The 20,019-nt window shown below is 35.2% G+C and overlaps 1 protein-coding gene across 2 annotated transcripts; it reads right to left on the bottom strand.

Moving 5' to 3' along the window:
- Positions 1-3,703: 3,703 nt before the first annotated feature.
- Positions 3,704-11,459, bottom strand: LOC122292666 (pre-mRNA-processing ATP-dependent RNA helicase prp5). Of its 2 annotated transcripts, XM_043101128.1 has the most exons (8): positions 11,212-11,350; positions 10,498-10,639; positions 8,876-9,478; positions 8,091-8,179; positions 7,597-7,696; positions 6,116-6,370; positions 4,919-5,091; positions 3,704-4,245 (listed from the first exon to the last, which is right to left on the bottom strand). In XM_043101128.1, the coding sequence occupies exons 3-8, from the start codon at positions 9,473-9,475 to the stop codon at positions 3,957-3,959; spliced, it is 1,506 nt and encodes a 501-aa protein (XP_042957062.1). In that variant the 5' UTR covers positions 9,476-9,478; positions 10,498-10,639; positions 11,212-11,350; the 3' UTR covers positions 3,704-3,956. The 2 variants fall into 2 exon arrangements, with proteins under 2 accessions (XP_042957062.1, XP_042957061.1); XM_043101127.1 differs by lacking the exon at positions 10,498-10,639 and having other exon boundaries at positions 11,212-11,459.
- Positions 11,460-20,019: the final 8,560 nt, after the last annotated feature.

Below are 20,019 nucleotides of genomic sequence, written 5' to 3'. Positions count from 1 at the left end.
GCAATGTCTGTCAGATTCAGGCGGCGTTTAAATTAAATCTCTTGGTTGAGAGAAAAGTTGAAGAGTTTGCAGAATTATTAGTAATTATACTCGTGAAACTAGTTTGGCTATCATTTTCATAATCGACCTAGTCTTGTGAAGGTGTAAGCTGTAGGTTAACTTATGATTAATGATGGGCTCTTGCGATCTATCTAAAATGATGGTACTGGAAATATCGGCCCACATATGAGGGGGCGTATTGAAAAGTCCCACATGGTTTAGGAACAAACTCATCTTGAGTTTTATAAGAAGTTACCCTGCTTTTCTTATTTAGTCTTTTAAAGGAAGAAATTAGTGTTTCTATAATCATCAATATTATTACGTACATCTATAACAAAATATGATAAAAGGAGTATATATATGTGTTATATATATATAGAAAATTCTATACACATACTACCATCTCACTTACATCCTATTAAGTAAGATGTAATACATTTATCATTATTGAATGATCATTTATTACATGCTTCTATATCATCAAATGATGATTTATGTCCAAATTAAGAAGTTAGCTAGGATCGATCGAATTTGACTTTAATTTTTTTTTTCTTAATTAATATATGAAGTCTTAAAAGATATTAACGCATGTATCTACCAAAAAGTAGGGTATGGTTTTTTCACAAGTGTTTAACTGGCAGGGTATTAATATATATTTAATCTTCTTGATCACTAGTAATGATCAATTTGGTTGCATGGCGAATTAAGATGCATGCAAGAGGCCAGCCGCTGGCATGCAATATATAATAGATCGACAAGCTTGTGATCGGTAATTGGACTGTCAAATTATATATATATATATATATATAGTCAAGGGTCTAATTTGTCTTAGATTTAGGTTTACATGATGTCCCTTGAAAGTTATCCTAAATGATCATCCGACTATACATGTATGTATGTATGTATGTATATATATTTAAACAACTTTATTTTTTGTACCAACTTGTTAGATCTGAAAAGATTATAGTCATCCAATCGTAAATATATTATGATCAGGAAGAATATTCTAATTTATTTTTAAAGAAATGATATTTACAATCGTGAGTACGTAAATATTGTGCAAGCAATTGCACAAAACTTATGCACTCCACGACGGATGATATGAATGCCCTCTATAATAATAATAATAATAATAATAGAGCCCGGCATTAATAATTTTGCCTCAAGGAAAAGGAAGCAGACAAAATAATATTCTTAAGTTCTATGCATTTGGCTACGAGCTAGAGAATAAACGTACGTTGGTTAATGGATGACTTCGGGCCGGGTGACACATAAATAATCAAGTTCCATATGATAGTTTTCGATTTGCTCTTAAAAAAAAAAAAAAAAAAAGGAGAAGCTGCGCCAGATCAATATTATATAGGGTGGTTCCATTTAGCAGCTCGATTGAAAACGAAGATTGTTAGGATCATATCGAATGACCAAATGATTAATATCATGATCAGAAAATAAAATGGGTTAATAATTCATGTTTATGATGATGACCATTAATTAATGAAGTCGTAGGCTTTCTGTGTTCCTTTGGTTGTACCATCCAATTCAAAGCAAGCAAGCGCCATGATTGCGATTAGCAAAGACCTAGAGAATATGTATCAGCCCATGCACGTGATCATGATGGAAAGCTAGCTAGAGGCGTACCGAGTTCATGATCATGTACGAGGAAGATTGCAAGAACCATAAATATATGAGAAATGATATTTGCAGTCGTGGTTGTACAAGCGGCGTGTAGTCGCTTTGAAAAAAATGAATTAATATGGAACTCACATGAAAAAAAAAAACTAAATTTTTAATCGTAGACCCCACTTTTTTTCAAAACGATTGCGCGGCGTTTGCAATTCCACGACTGTATGTAGCATTGCCGTAAATATATATATACAGAAAATCTACACAGCAGCCTCATATTTTTTCACACTATTAAAAAATATAAATTTACTATTTTACCTTCTTTTATTTTACACTTGTGGGTTAGGTGTGGGGTTGCTGTGTAGCAGTGCTCATATATATATATATATATATAATTAAAACTACTTGCAGAACCCTAGCTAGCTAGCTAGCTTCATATGTTTATATTTATATATGTATGCAGTATATGTATATTTATATATGTAACTACTTGCAGAACCCTAGCTAGCTAGCTAGCTTCATATGTTTATATTTATATATGTATGCAGTATATGTCTATCTATCTATATATATATATATATATCTCTACACAGGATGTCTATCTAGGACTGAGGAGAGAGTACTTGTGATTGGAAATCATGTCTTCTAATTTAGATAAAGAATAATCCGTTCTTTGGTCAAAACTTGAGAGTTAAATTTTAAAAAGGGTACCGTTGATCAATGGGGAGTGTGGTGTATTGTCTAGCTCAAATCATCATGAAGTGTTGGGTTGTGACGTGACATGACTAGAAAGAGATCAGAGCCCTCCATCAGAAGCATATCACATTGAATGTATCTAATTTATTTATTTATTTTTATTTAATAAATTTCAAGGTCATGGTGGATGGCGCATCATTTTTATTTCATCAGGATCTTGGCTAGCTACTTCCATTGCTCACCAACCAGCTATTTTAATAGAAAATACTAGAAAATTAATGATGAGTCAAAATGCTTGTGCATCACTCGCGCTACTATAAGTTAAAAAAAGAGAAAGAAAAGGAGCTTGCAAATGACAAACCACGTGATTTGTCAAGGTGCAAGCCAAAAAAAAAGCCCTAAACTTAAGTACTTCTCTAGACTCTTGTACATGCATGCCTAAACCTTAAAGCCAAATCAACATTCTCTAAAGCCCCCCCATCACACATTATCATCTTCCCTCAATCCCTATTTTTGTTTTCACTGTACTTGGAGGAGTAATAATTGTGCGGTCTCGCTATAGCAAAGTGACTTGTTGAAGCCCCCCTCTTTTTCCCCAAAGACTTGGTAAGGATGTAGCAAGCTACAAAGTAACCAAACAGTGACTTTGTTATTCGGGAAAATTGACGTTGATAATCATTTGGAAATTATAAGTGCTGCCGACAATGGTTGTCTTGGAAGAGAAGTTGGTAAGAATGTGAAGCAGCTACAACGTAAACAAACAGAAGTGTGTGTGTGTTTTCGGAAGATTCTTTAACATAGCTATTCATTTTAGAAATCAGAAGTGCCACCTATAATGGTTGAGTCTAGGAAGAGGCAACAACCTATAATGTCTGTGGTTCACGATTTGACTTCCTTAAACTTATTATAACATTGTTTTTCAAGAATTATATCGTTAATTTGCACGATCATGTCTATCCGATTACCAAAACAAATGGAAAAAATGGCTAAATTAAACTGACATGAAAACATATCTTTGATTTTAACAGTTCAACAATGTGGGTAGGTAATAAGCTGCCCAAAGGTTGGGAAGTCTCCCTCATCTGGACTGGTATGACATATCCCATTAAAATAATAGGAGACCCGATCTCTTCGAAACCGTGAGAGACCAAAAATATATAGTCCTGATATCACCCTTCAATTCCCTTATCTCGGAATGATGGCTATGGTACTGATTGGAGATGTTCAGATGTCCCATAAGTGGAACAAAAAATATAAATATTTCAGATTGCATGTTTTTACTTCGGGTGTTTTGGGCATTATAATTTGCATTGATATAGTCGGGTTCAAGAAAAGTTATTCTCTCTAAGGCAAGAAGAAACTAAAGCTCTTCATTTCAAAATAGAGATAGATAATCAGCAAATAGCTCTTCCTAGTAGCTGGGATTATGGATATTCCTCATTTCCCATGTCATCTATCAAGAATTGAGCTCTATCTGAACTCTACAAAACGGTTTTGGCCGGCAACACTAAAATACAAATGATGCATTTTCTAAAAAGTATGCTAGCAGCAAAGGTGGAAAGAATTTAGACAAAATAATGATGAAAGCACACCCAACTTCATTGTTCCCGTGTGGATGATGTCAGACACAAGTCTCTTAAAGCTTCAGGCACTGCCTGTCCGCATTGTTCAAGGATATCAGTCAATGGTTCAGCAATGGCTGCATTTGCTTTGGTTAGAAAGCTATACAACGCACCATTGATGGTGTGGCGAGCCATCCTAGTGAGAACGTGCACATAACTGTCGATCGGAAGTAGGAAATTGGGTATTATTACAAGATCATACTCCTCTAGATCGGTGGTTTTTATCTGCTCCATATTGATCATGGAAACTTCATTTTTCATTTTGCTGTCAAAATCAAGAGTACAAAAATAAGATGAGTTAAATATACATATCCTTTGTATTAAGGTTTCTATTTACTCCCACCCAAAGTGGGCAGTTCACCTATTGCATTTTACTATTCCAATTGCATGCAGGTTCTCATCAGGGACATAAAGCTAAAACATATTTTCCCATGCGACTCATTCATCCCTTACCCTTTACAAAACCCTACTTCCACACCCTTACTCCTCTCGCTACCACTAACCCTCAAGTCTTGAAACAGAAAATCTTTCAAAACTTAATTGCTTCCTTGCCTAAATAAATCCCCTTATCTTCACCTTTAAAAAACCTGAAAGCACAGACTTTCTACCCTTTAGCCCACCATCCAGTCATATCACAATGCAATGTTCAACTTAACAGCATATTCTGAGATCACACACTTCGAATTGTTTACCATTTTTTCTTCTTTTTTGGGGAGTAAGCACTTTTTTGCCACCACAATTGCCAAGAAAAACATCAGCCTTTTTTACGTAGAAGCCATAAGGTTTAAGGTTTACGGCATGCAACCAAGCAAAACATTTTGATGATGATTGATCGGGTTCAACATAAGAATTGTGGCTCCAAACCCATTAGATGGAGAAAAAATAACTTCTGATTTATATTAGCAAGAGAATCATCAGAATATAATATTCTTGTTCACCTGTTTTTAAAGTTTGATATGGTGCATGATGAGCCTGTTGATATAAAATAACCCTTGCTTTTTAGGGCAGTGACCATGTCACCAAACTTGCTATCTTTAACCAATATGTATAGCACCTTCAAGGGCTGAGACAACAATTTATCTCCATAAGCTTGATCAAGAATTTGGATACCCTGCAAAAATCACCGATTGTAAGAAAATGCTATTTCAAAGAACTATTGCCTGGCAGACTATGATAATTTCATTGATCAAATATGGACAGAGTTTTGGGGACAAACTCTACCCTTGTGACTGTGTTACCAAAATGATATGGAAAAGCTAGCTCTCCAAGAGATAACTTCACGATGTTTTCTAAATGGTTTCTCTCAAACTTTATCAGAGAGAATATCTTCCAAGTGGGTTTTTGCTTCAAATAATTCAATAATTATACAACTCTACTAAAATCAGCACAATGCTTTCTTCGCATGTTTACCAAATGCTAATTACTTGAAAAGCTAGTTGGGGTGTGTAAAACAAAGAGTACAGGCCTATCGACATCCAGAGACATTCTAATCAGTGAAACTGAAAAAAATGAGTCAGCATGGTATCTCAGTATTGAATAGAACAATAGGCGACAAAGCTTCTCATAAGAGACATGCCTGCTACTTGTTTCAGTCACTTCAATATAAAGAAACTGTGTATTCTATACTGACATCTGGTAAATATCTAGCCAAAAGGAATTTAATCAATCACAAATTGCAAGTTTTGTGACATGGTTTCTCTTTCTGACCCAGTGGAGGTTTTTTTTTTTTTTTGTTGATGACATAGAAACTCACCAACGCCCTTTGGACCCACTGGTCAAAAATATGTATCAGGTAATCAGGGAAACTCATGGTGCGGAATCAAACCCAGGATGTCTGAGTTTACAGCTCATCCCATGTTCATCCTTTTGACCTCTAGGCTGTAACCTAACAGGTAAAAGCTCCTCGAAGTACAAAATAGCAATTCCCTATACAGTAGAGAAATCTAATAGAAACTTCCAGTAAAACAGATACTAAAAGAATAAAGAGAAATTTGTTACTATAATTCCAATAAGCAAAACAATAGGGAAGTGCCTCAAAAAAGGGACACAGCTTTCATACAGTTGTTTGTGCTGTGCAAGAAAAAAAAAAACTTGAGTACAATTTTGTTTCTCAACATACTGATTGGCATACATACCTTCGATAGTTTTTCATCTTCTGAGGCACACACGTTCACTGACTGGATAATGTATGAACTTAGACTGGTAATCGTATCGTTAAGAGATATTCTATGGATTGATCCAGACAGAAGATTTTGAACCAATGGAACAGAGGCATGATTGAAGCAATCATTGAACACCACAGTAAGGGGAGTTCCTGAAATTGATTGCCTAATGGATTTCATCATATCAGGATTACCACCATTTGAAAGAGATTCAAGTCCATCAGCAACCTATACAAGCATCAAAATATTAAATTAGAAATGAATGAAGCTTGAAGTAGCAAAGCCATGACAATCAAGGGCTTTCGTTACATCAATGACCTAGTACCAACTATATTTTCATACAGTAATCACTCAAAGACAAAACACTCATGCAGTAAAGAGGAATAGTGTGGTCACTGACGAAGTATGAAGCAGAAACAAGGATTAGGGTATGTTTTCAAAGAATTATGAGAAAATAAGGTATGTAACTGGCTAGCCGCAAGGATCATATGGGGAAGACAAACAAATTCCCTTACATTAAAAACCACACCATTGTATCTTCAATTGTAATGTATTCTTTAAATGAAACTTAAATAACCTTCAGTCACACGAGCACCAAACAAAGAAATCTTTCACTACATGAGTTAGAGACTCAAAACACCTGTCATGAACCTTTGTCTATTTGTAATCATACCCTACTCATCAATACTAAACAAAGTTCAAATCTTAACAATTTTTTGATAAATAAATCAATCTTATTAAAGCATAGAGGAGCAAAACCCAAGTACACAGGAAGTATACTAGGGAAACCCCACTTAGGTGAGGGGCAAGAACACTATTTATATAAAAATATGAAAATTTATATTAAAAAATTATGAACAAAACTTCTTGATTGCCTATAAAAAAAAATGAAAAATACAGTTTCAGATAGTAGATAAGTATAAAAAAAGAAGTGGATCCGATATTGAAAATAAATTTCAGATAAATTTCGGATATCACGGAGTATCCAAACAGTACTAGTATACAATGGTGATACAATTTGCTCGCAGAAGTATCTGCTTGCCAAGGTAGTCGGGACATGATTAATGTTTCCAAAACACAAATTCCATACATAAACTGTCAAAAAATGAAAAAAATCATATCTTTAAAAAGACCTACAGGATGGCAACTAAAGAATTATCTATAACAACCAAGGAAACTTTAGCCCATAATTTTATCGTCAGCACAAAACATCTTTATATATATCTAGTTTCCATTCTATCTTTTAAAAAAAATTGCATGTGATAGGAAAAGAGCCTTCTCAACTCAACTATGCCTAAACCCCAAGAAACTGAAGTTAGCAACATGGATTACTTTTATGCCACTCAGCACCATCTAGGGCTGTGTCCCAAGGACAAGAGCCAACAGCAGAGGAATATATTGAACAGGTAAGAAATGATAGAGAACTAAAACAGTGTTCACATAGAAGAAAATACCAGCAAGGAAACACCAGATATATCAATGGCCTTAAACATAACAAGTTCCAGCAGCCTCTCAGGTGTAGATACAAGGAATTCAGGCTCACAGCTCTTTAAACTGTCAAAAACAAAACAAACTTTGAATGAGAAGCAAGACAAAGACTAACACCCTAGTTCATTAATGAGATACTATTTGAGCAAATAGCACATGTAAAGATGGAGCCAATTAACAATTTGATGAAAGCATATGTAAATAAGCAATTACATCCATGCGGAAAAGCATATGTGCATGCCAGCACGTACATATGCACACATACAGAAACAGTTTAGGCTTGATTATTATACAGGTCATTTGCCACAGAAGGTAGGTAAAAAATATTCGATAAATTATTGAATGACATGGTAAGCAGGTAAGCTTGTCTGTGTGCAAGCAATGACTACCTTTTAATCAAATACATTGGCTACATCACCAACGTATGTTATAAGAACAAAATTGTAGATGCTACACTTACCCTTGAATCTGGTGATCCAAGGATGCACCAGGATGTATACTCACAGTGTGTATTCCAAGAGCCTTCAAAGGCTTGCAGACTGAGCGAACCTGCACATAATAAATCAGGATAGAAAATTATCAATAAATTACATACTGGAAAGATATTTATGAGAACTGTTTTCCGACTACATATGGGGATAACAGAACTCGATAAAATTAAATACTGGCTTCTCTGACTACATACACGAGAACTGTTTTCCTCATTTCTAGAAATATATGAGAACTCATTTGAAGGGTATTTGTTAATCCATGTTCATGATATAAGGCCACCATTCTTTTCAAAGAATTTTGAGCTCATTAAAATTTTTCTGTAAATGCCACTTATATATAAGAGTCTTTAGTTTTGTGCAAGGAAATTGAGTCACTTTGCTTTAGTAGCATTTCACAGATGCAGTGAATAACACCTAGCCAAATCCCTTTCTAGTTTCATTTTTGAACTTCTTTGTATACTTCTTGTGTAATTGAGCTACGCTTACTTTTCTATCAATAAAATTTTATTTTACCAATCAAAAAAAAAAAAAAATCTGCCAATGAAAGATTTTACTAAAGGAAGAAAGGAAAAAGGTAAGGCAGTCTAATCATCATAACAACTTTTCACAAAGCCATGAATTCCCAATTACCCGCAAATTAAGGTGCTGAGATATAGTGAAGAAACCACGAATAAAAAATATATATCTTAAGGGCATCAAGAGGAGAAAAACAATTAAGATTGAAAATAGTAGGAAAAATAACGTATTTACAAACCTTTGCTGCTTTCTCCTGGGATGGTACAAGGAATAAAAGAAAGGGGCTTGCAAATGATAGACCTTCTTTCTCCTTTCTTGCAATGGTATCAGCAGCAATGGAAATCATCCAAGCAATTTGCTCTACTGTAGAACTAGCTCCACTTGTCTCCAAAATATCCTTCCCAGCTGAATAACATTTCCAGAACTCGATTCCCCATGAATTAACAAACAACGGCTGGTCCTCTTTACTAATGAAGGTACCATCATGTCGCAATGCATTTTCGATTGAATTCAGGCACATAATAAGAAACTTCGATGGACCATTTGAGTTTTCACAGACCAATCCCCTTTGACCATGGTCACCTACGTTTTGAATCACTTGAACCTTTTCTTCTAGGTCAACAAGATCATTAATAGATATCTTCGAACTTTTTGCTTTATCCTTGAAATCCGTATTTGGTGTTTGGGTTCCTTTCCTCAGTGCAGCACCCTTCCCATGAACAAAACCCCTCCCGTCTTCTTGACGAGGCACTCGCTTCTTGGGTTCCTTTCTCTCAAAATCCTTTTTCCCAAGCTTGTCATTGAAAGGATCATCAAGAGTAGGAAGGCTAAAACACATCCCCTGTAGTGCCATGATAGGGTCATATATGATAGTCTACTTGGAAAATGGAGAAAATCATCACAAAAATTTCCATAAATCGATTTAAGGCATGTCATATCAAAAGAAAATAACAGGTACATTTGGTCATTTTCTGTAGCAAAGATCTCATTTGCACATAACTACAAGTATGTTATGGGCATTATGAAATTGGAAAGTCGCATGAAGACATGAAGATGCCCGTAAATCATTTGGTCCTGAAGCAGTGAAATTCATTACAGAAAAAGTACGATAAAAAAATTCTGGCAATTTGTTGATTTCGTTCACTACAAAACAAATACATGTATCAGACACCAGTTAAACAAATGCAAATCCAATACGTCATTTTTCAAACCCTCATTTCAAACAACTCAAAAGCAGATAAATGCTATCCTTTACTGTGGTATCTTCAGATATTCATAACAATTTATGAACTATTGTATTTGAAACATGTTTGCCTGTTTCTTCAGCCTTTAAATGAAAACCATAAAAATCAACTCTTAATTTCCTTTCCATAATGCTTTTCTCAACAGACCAATCTGAGTGTTTATGTGGTTCCAAATACAATGAAGGCCAAGCAAAATACACATCAGAACATCATAGAATAAATACATTTATTGGCCTTTTGGCTAAGACCAGACATATCCTGGTATAACCACATGATAATCATTGAACCTCACTTCAAACAAACATGAAAACAATATTAAAGCTATCAAATCAATATGTAATTTCTTTTAGTTTACAATATTTTCACCGCAAATACAATAGCATGCTAATGAATCCCAACATTTCCTGATAGTAATGTTTGAAATGCAAAAAAGGCCTCATCAAAGATGCATTTTTACCCCCATGATGTGATTAAATTACAAACATAAAACCCGATTAACACAATCTCTAAAAGAAAAGGGAAAATAATCGTGGCACTGGAATTTGATCAATTGTTCATAATCTCAAGTCTTTTAGGTCCGTGATTATATCTTATTAACGAATTAATTCAAACTCACTTTTTAAAATTCATAAGAAACCCAAAAACAGCAAAGCACCGAGCCTCGTTGATTTTCTTTCAGTTTATTCTTTTCCAGTATTTCCTCAGCAACCGAACGGAGTATCCAAACCAATGCATGCTATGAAACTCAAAACCCACACCTGAAAATCGTCCCAAAGAAAATAAATTTCAAACTTCAAACCAAATTCAATAATTCAAGCAATATGTCTATGGTGGTGCATTTGGAGGGAGAGGAATAAAGAAGCTTTGAAGATCAAGTGCGGTCAATTGCTTAGAACTTTTTTTTCAATACTTTACTCCATTGGTCGATTGTAATTGATTTTCATGACATAACCTTTCAGGAATTCCTTGTATCACTAAACTAACACGCTTAGGAGTTGCTCTTGTATATGTCCCGTATACTTGGGCTCTTGCCTACTGTTTTGATCAATCAAAATTTGTTTACCAATCAAAAAAATACTCAAGCAATCATTCCCGGCCCGCGAAAACAAACAAATAAAATAAAACTTCAAGTACTTTCTATTCGGTTTCCATTATTTTCCAACGTACTCTCAGCAATCAAACAGAGCGTTATAATAAAAATTACATACACACCAAAACCCAATTCATGCAACTCCATTCAAAGCGAGGAAACCAAATCAGTTGCATTAATCCAACATCCACAAAGTTTTCACCATCTTCCCATACATCATCTAAGCAACCAAACAAATACCTCGCACATGCGGCGTTTTCCAGACTTGCGGCGCTTCTTGGAGGCAATAATGGCGGCGACCCGAGCAGATACCGAAGCAGAAGAATCCTGCTTCTGAAGCCTCTTCCGGTTCACCTTGCTCTTCTTCTTCCTCACTGCATCGTCACCTTTCGCCATTGCCGCAAACAACGAGAGAGAGAGAGAGAGAGAGGGAGAGAGAGAGAGAAGCTTCAAGGTCGGCTACTGCAAACCTTGGTTGTCGTAGTTGAAGTAGCAGTATAGATATTTAGGAAAGAGTTTATGGGTAATATGGTAAACTACGATATTTTTTTTATTTGGGCATACGTTTAATTAGGCCCAAAAGGACTAAAGTTCTTTGGGCTGGACTGAGGAAATCGAGCTAATAACTGGTCACTTGCCCAAAAGAATCTAACCGATCCCATTGTTTTTTATAACATAGAACTATAGAAGAGTAACCTATGGCCCATAGGATAAACTGAAGTTCTTCGAGGAATACTTTCATTTATGAACTAGTTTTTTTATTTTTTTATTTGTCTTGGCATGACATGAAATGATTGAAAAATTATGTGATATTTTTCACTTATTTACTTATGTGATATTGCATGGCATTTTTTCGCTTTTCAGTCGGGTTGTCTTACATCGGTTAGTCAATGATCTGCCTTTATCAACCGACCTGAGTAGTTTTGGAACCAAAGAGCTAGGCTGCTTTGATGCAGTGGGAACTCTCCTTTAAGCATTGTTTGTCTGAAAAGAAAATCACTTGGAATTTGGGGCTCTAGTCTAATTTTTGTTAGGCCCCAAAACATGTTTCTGGCCCATGCATGCGGACCCTTTTACTTACCTTTCATGTAGACTTTTATGAGTCCATGACCATGAAAAGTCTGCCAACAAGTTAAAACCTTCACGTGAATCATTCTGTCTTAATTTTTGTATTTGCATGGCATTGGATCGTTACCTAAAGCAAGCACTACTCTTTCACTGCTCGCCTCTCGAAGTATTGCTTTATTGTTTTGGCCATATCGGTATCATAAGTACTGTACATATAATGAATTTGAATTTCTAATTAAGATAATATATTCCATTTTTTATTAAAACGTTTGGTCAAAACCATTTTTTTATAATAATAAGCATGAAGGTTCAACATTTCCAATTTTCCACCATAATTGAACGGTTCAGGCCAACAAAATTACCTAAACTTGTGTATAAAAAACACGATGGGTTGCTTTGACTTCCATACAAACTTTAAATTATTTGAAAATTTTAGTTATAAGTGATTTTGTACACCAATACGGATATTCATTTAACGTGATTGGTTATAAAGTTAAATTTTAATGAAAATGATACTAATTTAAATTTTGAATATGAAATGCCAATTTAAATTTTAAATTCTTTAAGAATAATATTACATAGTTACTTTTACAAACTCGTTGTGTATTTCATTAATATGATTGATTGTATTATTTTTTTTAATATACAACTAGGGCTGGGCAACAGGATCTGATTTTTTTCTGGCCCAGTCCGGAACCCGGTTATCCGGGTTCCGGTTACGGGCACCGGCCTGGAAAGCACCCGGGCCGGTACCCGGTTTCTAAAACCCGGGTGCACCCGGGCCGGTACCCGGGTTTTTTAAAAACCTAAACCCAGTGCCAAAACGACGCCGTTTTGGCACTGGGTTAATACCCTACAGAGTACAGCATCCCGATTCCCCCCCCCAATCTCTCTCTCTCTCTCTCTCTCTCTCTCTCTCTCTCTCTCTCTCTCTCTCTCTCTCTCTCTCTCTCTCTCTCTCTCTCTCAACGAATTTTCCGGAAACCCTAGCCTCATCCCGTCGTCGCTGACTCACCGTCATCCACTCATCCCGTCGTCGTCGTCATCCTGTCGGTTCATTTCGGTTAGTTTTTGATAAAATCTTCTTTCATTTCGGTTAGTTTTTGATAAAATCTTCTTTCATTTCGGTTCTTTAGTTTATGGTGTGGTTTGTTTAGTGGATGTGATTTGTTTGGTGTGGTTTCTGATTTTGGGTGAGATTTATTTTGGGTTTCTGATTTGGGTGTGATTTGTTTAGGGTTTCTGATTTTGGCTGTGATGTCTTCAAGAGCCTTGATTTTAGCCGTACGAAGATAATCACAGGTTGTAGTGTGACAAACTTGTGCCAAATAATGGGTATAACAATGTCAACAACGACATTGAGTTCTTGTTATAAAGTGAACTGAAGAATGTTTCTTGTTTCTTTTCCTCTGAGGAATGTGCATGAATGTTTGTGTTTTCTCTGGGTATTTCAGTCTATAACACTGTTGTCAGATTTGGGGATTTTTTTTTCTTCAATTTTGAATGGACTAAAGTTACTACCTTTTGTCCTAATTTTTCTCTACATGATGTTGTGCTTGTGAAGTTGGCTGAATGACATGAAAATTATGTGGTAACACATTTGAAAGATTGCAAATGCTGTACAATTAATGTGTTTAGTTCTGGAGTAGCAAGTCAAGTGCCCTACTCGATATGGTTTTCCCTCTAACTCAATTCAGGGGCCTGGTTTTCTCCTTTTGAGCATATTTCGTTTGATTTTATTGGGAAGAGTTTTTGTGACCCTTTGCATGGTTGTTCTATATATATATATATATATTCTCTCTCAAATTGAGAGTCTCAATGAGACTTCCATACTATTTTTTGCAATTATAGATGCATCTAGTGTAAAGGCTCATGTATAAATTGCACCATTTTCTTCGTGGGTGTAAGAGTTTTTCATTTAAATTAGGTTTAATCATGGATTTTGGAATTGTAAGATTGCTCATGATTATATGTGAGTTACTTCTTTTCCCAACGTGGGATTGAGCTATTGAGGTGATTCTATTTCCAGATATGGGATATTCGGACACAAGGTTTAAAAATGTTTTGTATCCATCTTTTCTTTTCTTTTGTGGAGATCTTTTCTTGCCTTTTTGCATCTTCTCAGAGTTAAGTATAATATTTTGCTCTAGTATTCATAAAATTGTAGATTATCATACATGAACGTTCTTAAGGGTTTACTAAGTTTATAAATCTACAAGAAGTGAGAAATGTACACTGTTTATGCTTTATTGTTACAAGCTGGTAATACCTCTTATACATCATACTTCAAAATTAAAACTCTTGGCACCTGGACTAAGTTTTCTGCATGAATTAATTTCCTTTTTTTTTTTTTTTGTTATTGTTGTTGTAACTTTAACAGATGGAAGAAGATTCTGTGAGCTGTAATGTCGGTATAACCCAAGGGGTTGGCAACTCCTCTTCTATTCCATTGGATGTAGAGGAGCTTGGGACTCTTCCAACCCTTTCTTCATCCACACATACAGAAAAACCTACCCGTTCCATCCCACCTTTACCCAAGAAATCCAAAAAAAAACCTAGCAACCAATCTGTGGTATGGGAACACTATACTAGAGTGCAACCTATTGATCACGATAACCCAAAAGCTCAGTGCAATTATTGCGCTAAGCTATACAATTGCCACTACAAAAATGGCACTTCATCTATGTTACACCACCTCCAGAATGTATGTGAAACTTCCCCTCTTAGAGTTAAAGGAGTTGGAAGAAGTCAATCCTCTAGTGTTAAGAGGGATGCGGAGGGAAGAGTGTGTAGTCCACAAGTCCTAGTAAAGTACGATGCAGAAAAACTTAGGGTGTCAACCGCTAAGTATTTTATTAGATGCGAATTGCCTTTTAGGCTTGTGGAGCATGAAGGTTTTATTGAATATGTAACGGATTTAGAGCCTCGATTTACTTTGCCATCTCGAGGCACTTTAAAAAGGGATTATATTAAACTGTATAAAGAAGAGAAGATACAGTTAAAAAAATTGTTAGATGGTCAAAGAATTTGTCTTACCACCGATACTTGGACGTCGGTGCAAAATCTGAACTACATGTGCATTACCGCACATTTTATTGATTGCAATTAGAGATTGCACAAAAAAATACTTAAGTTTTGCCAAATTCCTGACTATAGGGGCGAAACCATTGGGAGAGTGTTAAACTCGAGATTGCATGAATGGGGTATTGATAAAATTTTAACCATCACAGTTGATAATGCATCCTCAAATGATGTTGCTGTTGATTATATGAGGAAGAGAATAAAAGACCATGATCGTACTATACTGGGTGGTGAATTTATTCACATGTGATGTGCTACCCATATATTGAATCTGATTGTTATGGACGGCTTGAAGGATGTAATTGATTTTGTGTCAAAGATTAGGGATGCTGTCCGGTATGTGAAATCCTCACCTTCAAGATTTGCTAAGTTCAAGGCTTGTGCGGTAAAGGAAAAAATTAGTGGGAGGATGATTTGCTTGGATGTTCCTACTAGATGAAACTCTACATATTTGATGTTGAGTACCGCTGAAAAACACAAACAAGCCTTTGAACAATATGCGTTTGTGGATGACTAATTCTTGAACCCCACTAGCAATGATTGGAAAAATGCACAAATTTTTGTGGAGTTGCTGAAAGTTTTTTATGATGTTACATTGAACATTTTTGGTTCTTTGTATGTGACAGCTAATGTTTATTTTGAGCAACTTTGCACAATTGAGGATACGTTAAATGATATGTGCTTGAGTGATGATATTATCACTAGTACTATGGGTATAAATATGAGAAACAAGTATGAGAAATATTGGGGTAGCACAAATAGGTTCAACTTGATGATATATGTTGCTTTTGTGCTTGATCCACGATATAAAATGATGGCAATGAATTTCTAGTTGCAAAAATGCAGAGGGTGTGAGTTGGCGAATGAGTTGGCAAATAAGATAGAGGACAGAGTTATAACCCGGGTATATCTGGGCCGGAGTCCGGCCTGGATTTGGAATCCGGGTTCCGGGCCGGGTATACCCGGATACCCGGTTCGGTACTCGGTTGCCCAGCCCTAGTGGTTAGTTATGTAGAATAGGTACAGGCAAGATGGGTGTTATCATCCATGTTTTGTTGCCAATGCATCGCGGAGTCCTCCGACAATTTGTAATCTGATTTATCTTCTCATTTTCACTTTGTGTATATTTTTGCATGAATTGGGATGATTTTGTAATAAGGAATGTTGATCTGAAAAAGAAAAAGAAAAAGAAACGTTATGTGCAAGATCTGAAGGAACAATATTTTGAAGGAACATTAATAATCTGATTATCAGGCTTTGTTAAAAAAAAAAAAAACCCGGGTATAGGCCGGAACCCGGATTTCCGGGTTGTAAAAACCCGGATCAATCCGGGTTTCAGCCCGGGTCATAACCTGGGTATATCCGGGCCGGAGTCTTTGGAATCCGGGTTCCGGGCCGGGTATACCCGGATACCCGGTCCGGTACCCCGTTGCCCAGCCCTAGATACAACTAATCGTATAAATAAAATATATAAATAAATACATAAAAGTAATTGTAAATAAGATTTTTTATTATTTAACGTGCATGGCCAATGATACGAATAGTCAAACACATTGTTTTTGTGCAACTCTTAGTAACTTGTTTCCAACCACGTGGGAGGTAAAGCGAGACATTTGGAATAGTATTATGATAGGGATAGAACCGTAACACAAAATTAAATAAAATATTATTAATTTAGAATCTAAATATATCAAAATTAAATATAATGTTGTTATAAACTATCTTGAATTGTATGACCACATTTATCTAGTCGTCAAATGCATAGTACTAGTCGTTAAATGTATAGTGCATAGTGCTAGCATAGTGAGCTAGCCGTCAAATGCATAGTGCATAGTACTAACATAGTGAACTAGCCGTCAAATGCATAGTACATAATACTAGCATAGTGAATTAGCCGTCAAATGCATAGTGCATAGTGCTAGCATAGTGAGCTAGCCGTCAAATGCATAGTGCTAGTCGTCAAAAGCATAGTCCCCTTTGTACTCCTATATATATCGTTGAATCATTTAAGGAATTCATAAGTTTTCATAACCTCTCTGAACTCTATCTCTTTCTCTCTCCTTTTGAAAGTTTTATAACACGTTATGACTCTCTCTTTTCAATGATTTCATAACACGTTATCAGTACGAAAGTTCTGACGATTTTGAAGCTAGTAGTCCTCTACTTCAAGTAAGTTTTTCAATATATTTTTGTAATTTCCAAAATGAATATGAAATGTTACATTACTTAATGAAAACTCTATACTTATGTTCCTGATTTATATATGTAAAAAATGTCAAATCTTACAAAATTGGAATTCGTTGCTCTTAACATTTATGGAAAAAATTATTTATCTTGGATCCTTGATGCTGAGATCCATCTGGATGCGATGAAACTGGGAGATACAATTAAAGAAGGAAATCAAGGGTCCCTGCAGGACCGTGCTAAGGCAATGATTTTCTTTCGGCACCATCTTTATGAAGAATTAAAAACTGAGTATCTAACGGTGAAAGATTCACTTATTTTGTGGAATGATTTAAGGGAGAGATATGAATACCAGAAAACTGTAATCCTCCCAAAAGCTCGTCATGATTGGATGCACCTGAGGTTGCAAGACTTCAAGAGTGTTAGTGAGTATAACTCTGCACTCTTTAAAATTAGCTCGCTATTGAAATTATGTGGTGAAAAAGTCACTGATGATGACTTATTAGAGAAGACATATACTACTTTTCATGCCTCGAATGTGCTCCTGCAGCAGCAGTATCGAGAGCGAAAGTTCAAAAAATATTATGAACTTATATCTTGTCTTCTATTAGCTGAATAAAATAATGAGCTTTTGTTAAGAAATCACCAGTCACGTCCTACTAGTTCTATATCATTCCCTGAAATGAATGGTACTAGATTTATATCATTCCCAGAAGCGAATGGTGCATCTTTTCAAAGAAAACGAGGGCGTGGACTTGGTAGGAAAAACTATAGAAGTGGAGGTCCTAGAAGTGACCACACTAAAAGGGACAATAATAGATATACACCGTACCACCAAAAGTGGTTCAACTCAGAGAATGACAAAGGTCCTCAAAACAAATTTTTAAAGAAAGATGAAGATGGATGTCATAGATGTGGTATGACTAGACATTGGGCTCGTATCTATCGTACAGATAAGCACTTGGTTGACTTATACCAATCTTCTATAAAAGAAAAAAAAAAAAATTTGAAACAAATTTTGCTGAACCATCATATGCTTTAGATTCTATAGATGGAGAAGATATTACAAGCCTTGATGTTTCTGATTTTTTTGAGGATTCTAGTGGTAGAGTTGATCATGGAAGTGTTCATTTTTAATTAATGTATTTCTTTTATCTTATTATAAAATATTTTTATATTCTGCAATGTTTTGTAGTAATGAAAGTTTTATTTATTCTTTTATACTTGTTATAAATTATTGATGATATGATTTATCTGAGAATGAAAATAGAGCATCCCTGAAGGATCGCCCTAAATCAATAATTTTATTGAATATCTCATATGAGTGATACTTGAACAAAAGCTCATTATGATTTATGCATCTGGAGTTGCATAATTGAAATTGTGGAAAGAATATATATTTGAATGAACGTCTCGAATGTGCTCCTGAAGTAACAATATCGAGCATGCTCCTGAAGTAGCAATATGAAATGCAAACGTTCACAATGTATTCTAAATTTGTATCAGGTCTTTCAGTGACTGAGCAAAATAATGAGCTTTTGATAAGAATCATTAGTCACGTCTTACTAGATCTATATCATTCACTGAAGTGAATGATAATGAATTTATATCATTCTATTCCCTGAAGTGAAAAGTATAATACGAAACTAAGAGATTGGACATGATAATGAATATCTTTTCGGGCCAGAATCTCGTATTGGAAAAGCTGTAAGCTTTCTCTTTGAGATGATATTATACAAATTATTGAATCAAATATTATGATGCATCAAAAGGTGATTTGATTCAAAATATTTGTATCTTTTCATGGTTATCTTGATCATCCAAAATCAATTACGATAAGTCGAATGATTTTCATATGGACGTCCATAAAAGATCTAGAAGATTCTTTTACTATAAAGTCTTACCACCAGAAGTGGAAAGAAAAATTTGCTTGAAGCAAATAAGATGAAATTATTCAACGTTATCTTGATTATCATATGTGAACCAGAAATTCAGATGATAATTAAATTTTGAATACAATAAGATAAAAATGTCTCATATTCTAGCTGCTAAAATCCCAGCGAGGATGAAGTCCCTGTAGGACAATTAAGAAATTCAGCAGTCTAAAGACATGTATAAAGGCATGTGAGACTTATCGATACAAAAGATAGAGTATCTCAAAAGAGAAAGGCACAAATAATTTGATGCTCCTGAAGATGCCATACCCACAAAACAAGCAATAAAGTCCATCCAAATTCTCTGTATAAAATTTTCCTATATAAACTCTTAAAGAGTGCCTCCTGAAAAGGTTTTTCATGAAAATGTCTTCCCTTGAAGAGGGACAGATACCTAAAAATAACGAGATCTCGTTACATTTCATGAATAATAGAGAAATTATGGATAGAAATAAAATCGTTGTCGACAACGTATTTCCATATGAGATGGCAATTGACATTACTAGAAGTAATGATGAAAGTGAATCAAGAATCGTCAAAGAATACGACGTAAAATATTGGCCAAATTTGAAAGAAACAATTCCTGCAGAATTGATTCACTAGTAAAATATGATGCATCGGGACTTATAGTCCAAACACCTAAAGAGGTGATGCTTGTTGAATGTCAGTGGGTATTTATGGAAATGAAATAAAAATGTGATATAGAAATCACAAGTTAGTTTCTCGAAGAAACAATATTGATATGATTTTAAAGTGGTTGAAATCATATTGAGATTTTTAT

The sequence above is a fragment of the Carya illinoinensis genome, chromosome 13, assembly GCF_018687715.1.
Source record: "Carya illinoinensis cultivar Pawnee chromosome 13, C.illinoinensisPawnee_v1, whole genome shotgun sequence".
In the NCBI taxonomy this organism is placed as follows: Eukaryota; Viridiplantae; Streptophyta; class Magnoliopsida; order Fagales; family Juglandaceae; genus Carya; species Carya illinoinensis.
The sequence above is the reverse complement of the archived record's forward strand: the minus strand, read 5'-3'. Positions and strand labels throughout refer to the sequence as shown.